We start from the raw sequence: 10,722 nt of genomic DNA on the forward strand, positions 1-10,722 counted from the left end.
TTTCTCAGTTTGAGTAAAAATATCCCAACATGCTCTGCACACTCATCATCTACCAGTAAAAGTCAATGGCAGATTTCAATCATAAAATGCATGCAAATTTAGACACTGGTGTATAATTAGCACAACAAATTGATGGTTGAAATGTTGCTATAGAAAAGTGATGGAATTGCATATCATATTTTGAGTTCAATCCATGCACTTTCATAGAACATCAATAAGAAGTCTCAGTCATCATTTACAATTTAATGGTTACAAATATAACCTGAGATTATTACCACCATTGAACATCCTGCTTTTGTGGGAATGACAAAGAGATACGCAAATACACCAATGCTAGAGAAATACAAAGACTAGCTTAAGACAGAAGTCAACACCAAACCTTTAGCAATCAAATCAAATGCTTAAAGTCAACATGAATCCAAATGTACTGAATTGTAAACCCTATTTGCTAAATTATGTGAAACACATTCCTCAGTTCAGTTCCTCATGGATAAAAGCACAAAATACGTCACATCATTAAGGTGAAATGAGGCATGAATACCTTTTCATGTAGATTTTAAAGTGACTCTGCGGTAACGTTTTTTTTCTTCTTCTAGGACTTTGAATGTTTATCACATGTTTCTGACACGCTTCAAGTTCCCAGGATTCTGTTCAGGTGAATCTCTGTTAGCTTCTTCCATTACGTGTCAGGTAAGCAAATGCATGAGGTTTGTTAGTGCAGTGTGTTTTCTTCAGCTATTGGAAGTTATTCACACAGCTGTACATTCATTCTGTTAAATTAAAACCAACATCAAACATGATCAATTTAAGCTTCATCAGTAGCATACTACCAGAGTTTGATCTTCTTTCATTGAACACTTCATTCACCTAAAAATTAGATCGGACAAGGTGTTAAAAGAGCATTTTCAGATAAATGGTGTTGGCAAAAAGAAACTCCATTTGTAATTAGATAGCGGCTAATTAGAGAATAAAATGAAGAGAGGAGAATCACTGGTCATTTTCCCTTTGTAATGCTGTTTAATTAAAAACCCTCATCAGAATTGTAATTAGGACATGAAACATACTCAATCTTCAGTCTAATCAGTACATTTGTGTGTCTGACCTGAGTGAAAACATGCTGTAACAAACACACAACACGCATAACGACTCAAATATACACGATTCTTTATCAAAGCATCACATAAAAACAAAAAAATCATTATCCCCTTTTCCATTAAAAGGCTGTTTGTTCTTTTTTCCTTTTTTTTTGTTGGTGTTGTAAATATGCCTATTGGCGTGGATGAACAGTGACCAAAGCTTTTGTTATTGCATGACTAAAATAAATAAATACACACAAATGAATTACAATAGTTTTTTTTTCCCCTTTTGATTCAAATGTTAATCACAAACCTTTTAAAAATAGATCTTTATAAATCTTGTCATGTTTTTGATAAATGATGAAACTTTGCATTTATGAGGGCGACTTTTCCAAAACTAACAGTGTCTGTTACGCTTACACATTTCTGATCAAACTGTGTTTGTAATGGTTTACTATTATACTGCTAGACATACCAACCCGATCTCATGGGAAAATATAACTAGTTTATGGCAAACTGTATGGTTTTTAAAGCACTGCACCAGTATGATAATCATCTTTCAATGTAACTGTAGTATGCTGAATCATTTTCACTTGCCCAGTCACCTGTGTCTCGAATCATTTCCTACACTACACTAGTCACTATCCTGAGCTGTGACGTCAGCAGACAGGACAAATACCAATTCAAGAGCCTTCAAAAATATTCAGTCACTGGTAAAACTTCTACCGTAATTGCACGCAGACATTTACGGCTGTTTTCAAATCACTGCTTGCAATCAGATGGTGTATTTGACATCTACTAGCAGGGACCAATTGGACCAAAGTACAGACTGGGGTCCAGACAAACCTGGACCCCAGATGACCAGGGCCATTTTAAAAATTGGAGTTTGTCCAATGACATAATAGAAAGGTGACACAGTATGCAAAGTATATTTGTAAGGAAGTAAGTTTAGCAATTACTGACTACCCTCATACCGTTGTATTTCTCTTGCAATACGTAGCTTATGTCCATACAGGTAGTCTCCAGATTTTGGGTCACGTGTGTTCACACGTGGTGACCTCCGGCAGCGGCGTTTGCTCCTGCAGCGCTACCTGTGGAGGCGTCTGTATGGATCGACAGGACGGCACCAAGTTCTTCTGTAATTCCACTCCAAACCCAGGCGGGGCGCTCTGCAACTGTCTCCTGTACTGCACAAAGCTGCACGTCTTCAAAACGACGGCTAGGATGTTCTTGGCCATGAGTATCGCAGACACTCTGTTGTCCTTATAGAGGAGCATATTCCCTCCACGGATGAAGAGAGTGACAATGTTAATCGTCACCAGACTCAGAATGGGGTAGAGCATCATCTTGTGAGGACTGATGTTGATGCCTTGCATGCTGATCTCACTCAGAGACACACAGGGCAGCACTAAAAGAAGAATATAACAGTAGAAAAACATCAGTCCCTCGGCCCAGAGAGGAAGCCCTTTCTTTTGCGGCTCCCACAGGTTGGCCTGGATGTCCAGAACATCCAACAGATCCACCACCACCCAGAACAAACGGTTTCTGATCTCCTCCTTCTTCTTGAACGCCTTCACGTACTCCATGTGGTCGACGGCGACCAGAATCACGAACAGCATGGGAACGCTGACGGACAGCAGGAGCGTCAGAGCTTTCCGAGCCAAGGCGTCCAGGCTTTTACGGTCAGCCTTGTAGTTCTGGTAAACGAAATACACCTTAATCTCCAAGACGAAGATGTAAAGGAACCAAAGTATCATGGCGTAGCCTCGTTTTGCCGTCCTCACCTCGGCTCCCACCCACACCGCCACGTATCGCAGCACGATGAGGAAGCAGAGGTCGCCGACGGTCACCATGATGCAGATGCCGATCTTTCGCGGGCCGTGATTCTGCTCGACGAGGTACGCGTCCATCAGCGCCATGCTGCTCATGATGACGATGGTGGACAAGCACACGTGCGGCTTGTTGGTGGGAGGGGGTGGCACCATCCTGCCGGGGGCGGGACGGCGGACCCTCGCGACCTCTTCCCTGATGGCCTGATTTAAGGAAGTTCCTCTGGGGCTCACGCTCTTCCGTTCCCCGATGGTGCTCCCATGGCCGAGCTCCAGGATTCGCTAGCTGGACCCAAACTAAATCACGTCGATCGTCGAGATCCCAAAATGCACAAACCATCAAAGCCGATACGTTTAGATGAAGTCTTCAAGAATTTCTAGTCTGACGGCATTTTGGCCACTGTTTCGAGACCTTCATTGCTGCATTAAAAAAAGATCTTGTTTTGTGGCCGTCGGCCAGACGCATACATCTACAGGTCAATTTAATGCACTCTCTGAGAAGATATTTAAAATAAAATTCAGAAAGCGACCAGACACCTACTTTCTCCCCTGTCTGAAGTTCATCATGACAATGAGCTGTGGACCGTCCTCGCCGAGACCAAATTAGGACCGTAATCCATATGTAAAGTGACAGGAAACACACACAGTTCTCCCCTGGTTGTGTTGTATCCTGTGGTCAGGCATGTCTCTTCAAAATTACAGCCCCCAAATCCCTAATGCCTCGAATGTAATCCACTTAAGCTTGGAGTGTGCAGACAAGGTTGCTGTAGACGTCTCAGAGGGCGAATTTGATTTCAGCACAGGAGAAAAAAATCTGTCTAAATCGAAACTCACTTTTTTGTGCTTTAGACTAAAAACTTACAGCAAGTGCAGGTGCGTTATTTTACATGGAAGTCGACTTACTGTAGCATTAAACCATCGGGATGTGCTGGTGATCGGTCCAGTGGTTCATGTGTGTTTGGTTCTTTGTCCTGTGAATGCAGATGCAGTTGGATTCGATGTGTCCTGATTGCTCGTCACCTCAGATCAGAGCGGGAAGCTGGTGTCCGTCTGTGCTGTCAGCTGTGCATCGCTGCTCCTGTCTCAGCACATGCTCTCTGCTGCGCCGCGTCAGGAATATCAGGATTGCTGGCGGTACGAGTGAAGAATTCATTCTCTCTCTCTCTCTCTCTCTCTCTCTCCATGTGTGTTAATGAGGTGCGTGCGCCTGCATCTCCCTCTGCCTGCTCTCCTCAGACACTGACACAATGTGGCTCCTTCAGCGCTCTCTCTCTCTCAATCTCCCTCATTCTCTCTCTTTCACTCACTCACTCACTCACTCACTCTCTCTGATTGAGATTCAAATAGCATTATTTGACTTGGTTAAAAAAAATAATTATTGCCAAAAACATTAAATATACATCTATGCATACATGTTTTCACACATTACAACATTGGTACTACTAAAGATGTAAGTGGCAGGAGAATGATGGGGGTCAGTAGATTATTTTTTTTTTTTTTAAGTTTCTAGAATTTGACCGCTTGTTTTCTGTATTGTTGTCATTTGTGATTATGTGCCTGATTCTTTCCTGCATGCATTATTTGTGGATACAGTGACACCACCAGCCTGATCGACTGAAGTTATGGTTGCTTGCACTTCGTCACGATCTGACTGTTGTGAATGTGCTCAGGACAGTTGGGCATTGAGGTGGATCATAGGTAAAAAAAAAAAGATATAAATACTGTTCAGTTTCTTGCACAGACTGATTGTTTAGGGTATTAAGACCTCAATGTATCGTTATGAGCCGCAGGGTGTAATTTGGCTTTGTCTGTGTATGTTTTTTTTTTTTACTCTTAAAGATTTGGTAACCACTGACTGCCATTATTTGACTGACAGACTCCAACGGTTTGAGCTAAAAATCTTCCTTTGTGTTCTACTTAAGAAACAAAGTCACCTGCATCCTGGATGCCCTGGAGGTAAGCAGATAAACATTTTTGGGTGAACTATCCCTTTAATGAGATTGTAGGTTTAGGGTTATCCTGTTAAATAGTCCTTGGTGCCAGAATTTAATCAGTTGTTTTATTCAATAAAAATCTAATCTGACTAATTGTTGATGAAGTCCAGGAGTTTACTGTACTACAGAAAAACTTCTACAGAAAAGAGAAATATCTCTCTGTCATTTCTATAATCTCTTTCTATTTTTAAAAGATGATAGCTGTTATCAGTGCTTGATTCCAGATGAATCAGAGATGTGACTGACGCTCACAGCCACACATTTAATTACAGTCAATTGGAAATTTAGTGCTGCTTTGTTTTATCACTTAATTTAACATCCCATCAGATCCAGACATCTCATGGACTTCAATTATCTTTGATTGAAAGATGTAATTACTGTGAGTTGGTATCTATCGTTTATATTTTTTGGTTCTTAAGGAGGATAAGGAGTTCTGAGTGTATGTTTGTGTTTTCCAGTATGTTTCACAGTAAGGTAGATGATTCTCTCTGTTTATGAATGACAGTACTCTGAGATTTTGTATTTCTTGACATGAATCTCGGATGGATATAAGATTTAGTCCAGTTTTTTTCTGGACAACATTTTACAGTGATCTGTATATTTTGTGCATTCTGTAAGAAAGTGCAGCATCATAGTGTCTCAGTTTTGTTATGATCACTGCCATTGACAGTCCAATGTTTTCATGTGTCTGCTGGTTTCTATAGTCATGTTGTGTCTTTGTTGTATCTCTGTAGCGAGTTTGTACTTCCTCAGTGTTTTATCTGTTGAGGGTCTGTCATGTCATTCTGTATTTTTAGGGTTAGGTAGAGGAAATTTTCATGTTCCTTACATAGCAGGAAGAGGAGCCTGCTGCTGCCGCCCCATAGACAACATCACGTCTCACAGAGAGAGAAAGAGATGCTGCTCATGATGGACCTCTCTTATTGATTGTAAGAAAGACATTGAATCAGGTCAGAGGGCCAGCAGGGGATGAAGGAACCGATGCTGAGAGGAATAGAGAGTCAGGGAGTGATGGTAGAGAGTACGAGAGCGAGTGAGCAGGAGGACAAAAGGAACTGTGAGGGAAAGGAGGAGGGAATGGGGCTTGTGATACTGTATATTCTTAAAGGAAAGGAAAGAACGTGACGTTTGGCTAAGTATGGTGACACTTACTCTGAATTTGTGCTCTGAATTTAACCCATCCAAGTGCGCACACACACAGCAGTAGGCAGCCATATTGTGAAATAGGATGGAGGTTTTGCCATCCCATAGCACAAAGTTACGTGATTTTTTTTTTATGCATACGGTGGAATTTATTCGGCAAATGCGTTTCCATTTCCCATTATTCACATGAACCCTTTTAAATCATTAACCCATCAGTCAAAAACCACCTCAAGCAAGCGTAAAAACTTTTTTGCGAATTAAGGGATTTTTATTCGAAATGTGACGTTTCCGTCACTCGTTTCTGATGCCATATTTTAAAACGTGCATAAAAACAGGGTGATGGAAACATGGCTAGTGAAAATCTCAGTAGTTCTGATGGATTAAACCCAGTGCTGTCACCATACAATAATCACAGTTTCTGTTTGCTGAAGCATGCTCTGTGATAATGGTTGACTGCATGATTTAAGTGAGTGTGAAGAAGCATTTACTCATCGCAGTGTCAGGTGTTTTCTGTGAATTTGTGCTTTTCAAAAAGAATGATGCACATCTTGTGGACCAAAGCATCCAGTCTGTATTGATTATAAAGAAAATATTTTCAATCTCTTTTTGCTTAAAAACAGACTCTCCTTTATTTACCTTCATGGATGATTTGGAAATGAAGCGTACATGTTTCACAGGAAGTCTGACACTTCTGTACACTCTGCAGAATCTGAATGTTTTTTGTTGTTGTTGCATGTCATCGGTTGCACATAGAGAAATGAAGATGCAGGCCGGTGCGTAGTTTCCCTGCATCACTTTTATAGCGTCGACTGACAGAAGCTGCTGGTGTAATTCTGTCAAAGAATGAGATGTTTTAGTTACTCTAGTCACCCGTTCCACCCACATAATGCTGCTGTATTCATAATTCATCGACTCATTTGCATGTCTTTCATAGCATTCATATATTTCCAAGATGTGCTTTAACAAGAGCCGAGCGAGTCTGAGCGTTGTATTCGTCTCGCTCTTAGATAATGTGCTGAGGTGTGAATCACAGGCTTCTCTTTTAAACAAATCAGCGTGTTTTATTCATCGTTCAGTTGTTTGTTTGCAGTATTACTAAAACATTTTCACTGGCAAACTGTTTATGAGAGTTGTTCTTCCATCTAAATTAAAGAAAGATCAGAGTGAGGAGTGTTTTATTTGAAGGTTTAACAAACAGTGTTGAATCATCGCTCCTGCATTTAAGCTGCTCTGTTGACGCACTTCATCTGTCTGATGGCTTGTCTGTCTCTTGAGAGAACCATGTTTCTTGCTGTGTATTTTATTGTTTGCATGTAAAAACAGGTCAACATATCTTCAGCCATTTTTTTGCTGATTGCATTGAAGCATGCAGTACATAATACAGAAGATTTTCAGATGATACTGCACACAATGTTCTGAAATGTATTAAATTCTTATCAGATTGACTGTCTTTATGTAACTACAGTGAGTAATGGCACATTTGTGTTTTTATTAGTCCATGAAGACCAGGTTGGCAAAGATAAAGCTAGAACTAGTCTCTGGATGTGCTGTGTTTGACAGGTTAATGATTTGATTTGAGTTTGACCTGAGATGCACTGTGTAGCAAGTAAACAAGTTATCCGCTCGCAGGACTGTAGGCTATATTATGCTTTGTTTTTTCATTTATGTCTGTGAAGTAATCAACATTTGTCCATTTTATCTGCTAGTTCTCACATATTTTCAGGTATTTTCTGTGTTACAATAGTTTCTGTCTCAAATGAACCTAAACGGCATGTAAAACAAAAAAGTGATTGGACACTTTAAGTCGCTCCTGTCTAAGCGAGCGTTTCCTGGTCAGAATAAGCAACAATATGGACAAGAGCGTTCAGCGCTCAGGGGTTTAAGGTCTGTCCTTGGTTGAGGCCGTTCATTGATGTCAGTTTGTTCGGGGTGAGAGAGAGAGTTATTTCTGTGTGCAGTGAAGGTTAAAGGTTTAGCTCAGAGAGCAACGGCTTCCCTTCGGGCTTTCAGACAGGCTCTGTATCATCGCAGCTCATTAAAGGCTTGCTGAAGAACCGAGGAGTGCTAAGGATCGCTGCCTTCAGAGGAAGCCAAACGGCACAACTCCCTCGGTTTCAATACGCTTTACACAAACGCCTGCTTTGTCCCACTGGCGTACTTTAAGTGGATAGGACATCTGCTCCACTAGGGCTTTGTTTATATAACAGGGCAAACCTTGGATCTTTACACTTCTAAGCCTCAGACTGAGGAAGACATGGACTTTACTCATGCAGGAAATGCCTTTCACACTCTTGATCTTGCATTGATGTCTATTTATTCATTTAGCCAACATATATATATATTTATCTAAACCCACATTCAAATGAGGAACATCACCCCCAGTTTATCATACATGAGTCCACCGTAATGGCAAGTAGAAGAATTTACATTACAGTCAGGGTTGCCCGGTCTGCAAAACCAAACCAACCCAAAGCTATTTAAAACAAGCCCAAAACTATCCCAAACACATTTTTCCCCCCTGTGGTTTAAAATGATATATTAGCTATTATGTGCTGGTCACATGGTGACTTTGGTGAGCACCTGTGAGTAGAATGACACAGCTTCTATCTCATATGAGTGTGCATGATTTTAAACAGTGTTTTCATCTTCAGGTTCATCTTTTGACATGTACACCTGCCATGTAAGTGGTGCAGAAATCATGTTTGGTTTAGCTAGCTGGTTTATGACTCTCTCCCTTTACATTTAAGACTTTGTAACGGTTGAATTGCAGAAGAGAGGCAGACAGATTCATGTAGAAGACTGCAAACATGACGCTTCTGATTCTAGCACTATATTGTTTGTGTGTTTCATTTCTCTTATGACACAAACGCAATTTACAGTCTACTGGTGGTAGAGTAAACAAAGTGCATTAATAAAAACATGTTGGATTCCTTTGTGTTTTAGTTAAGGCTAATTTATTTATTTATTAGTTTAGGCTCACTTGATCTTCAAGATGTAAACTCTGATCTAATGCAGTAATGCAAGTTAATTAAGCACAAATGAAACTATTAAAAACAGCACAACCCCCCCACAGAGAAGCTGTTGTTTTAACAGGGCCTCAGCAGTGATAAACATTTCTCTAGATTAGATTGTTTACAGCTGTCATATTTGCTGTAGATTAACAAGAAAAGTGGAGCTTTTGAGTTGCATGTTTATTTATGTCAAGACTAATAGCTGTATCATTCAGGCCAGCCAGTAAAATGAGTGATGTGTGACTGTTAATGACAGCACGCATGCAAGAAACACAAACCAATGAAGATAAAGTGAACTGTCTTTTAGTCGCTGGCATTATGTGATTTGCAGGTGTCAGGAGCCCAGAGGAAAGAAAAACATAAATAAATTACACCCGTTTTGTGAATCGGCCCTGGAGTCAGCAAGAACGCAGGAAGATGGCAAATTTACATCACCAAAGACAATTTGTACATGGAGCATAACAGCAAAAATAGGCTCATAAATCACATTAGCTGCGGCCCGGAGTGCCATCGATTACCTCACGGCAAAATGAATGGGGACATTAAAGCCTCTGGTCCCTAAACATCCACATCAGGAGTCTCCGTAAGGGATATATGAGAGCAGGACCCTCCAGAGACGAGGAGGAGGAAAGAGGACAGTCAGTCTGGCTAACCGTTTCATTCTGTTTAGGAGGTCTGAATCGTGTGTCCAATGTACCCGGCTAACAGAGAACGTTCTCACAACTTTTACTAAGGTTTATAACTGTTAGGACAAAACATTCTTAATGCAATGCTTATGCAATGTTCTTATTACTATATTTCAGATACAAACTCCTAACATTGAGGAAAGGTTCTGAGATCAGCATGCCTAACACATCCTTATGATGTTATTTGTACTTGATAAACATTGTAAGAAGTGTTTTTGCAAAAACAGCCCTAATTAGACAGTAATTGTTTCTCATGGGAATGTAAGTTATTTTCTCCATTTACAGGGGGTAGTCATTGATTTTATTGCTGTCCGTGTTTTTTTCTCACTACCTGGGTAGTGGCTAAGTATGGTGACACTACTTCTGACAAACACCAAGGTTGTGTGGTAATTTAATTGCCGTCCGAATCCACATCTCTGAGTTTACAAGAAGAAATTGAAATTTACTGTTTAAATCCTTCATGGTAACGCTGAAAAGTGCTTACAAGAACAATATTTCATAACTGCTCCACCACTGTCACAGTTTAGCGGGTTGAGGAGTGTAGATGGAGATTGCAGAAACCGGAGTAAAATAAATATAAAGTTTATTAAAGAAAACACTGAAGAACATGGAGCAAAACTGACGGAAGTAACAATAAATCGACGGACACTGGGGTGTGATCAGACACAGACTTAAATACACAACAAACAGGGCGTGGCTACAAACGAGATAACAAGATGACGAGGGGGAAATACAAATATGGGCATGACTAAACCAAAACAGACAAAACCAGAAGGGGGAGACCAGGACTAAACCATAAGAATGGGAAACATGGGGGTGAAAAACACTAGGAAAAACAAGACAAAACAGGCATTAATCCTGACAACCACAGCGAGTTGGAGCAGAAAGTCTTTTTTATGGCAGCAGCAGATATGCAATACAATTTTAAAATGTGTATTATATACAGTTATATACATAACTATTATATACAATATACATTTTTT

The 10,722-nt window shown here is 40.4% G+C and overlaps 1 protein-coding gene across 1 annotated transcript; it reads right to left on the minus strand.

The window, feature by feature from the left end:
• Nucleotides 1–961: 961 nt before the first annotated feature.
• Nucleotides 962–4,062, minus strand: LOC141343103 (transmembrane protein 121-like). Its single transcript, XM_073847701.1, has one exon. The coding sequence runs from the start codon at nucleotides 3,059–3,061 to the stop codon at nucleotides 2,111–2,113; it is 951 nt and encodes a 316-aa protein (XP_073703802.1). The 5' UTR covers nucleotides 3,062–4,062; the 3' UTR covers nucleotides 962–2,110.
• Between the last annotated feature and the right edge of the window lie 6,660 nt (nucleotides 4,063–10,722).

The sequence above is a fragment of the Garra rufa genome, chromosome 1, assembly GCF_049309525.1.
Source record: "Garra rufa chromosome 1, GarRuf1.0, whole genome shotgun sequence".
NCBI lineage: Eukaryota > Metazoa > Chordata > Actinopteri > Cypriniformes > Cyprinidae > Garra > Garra rufa.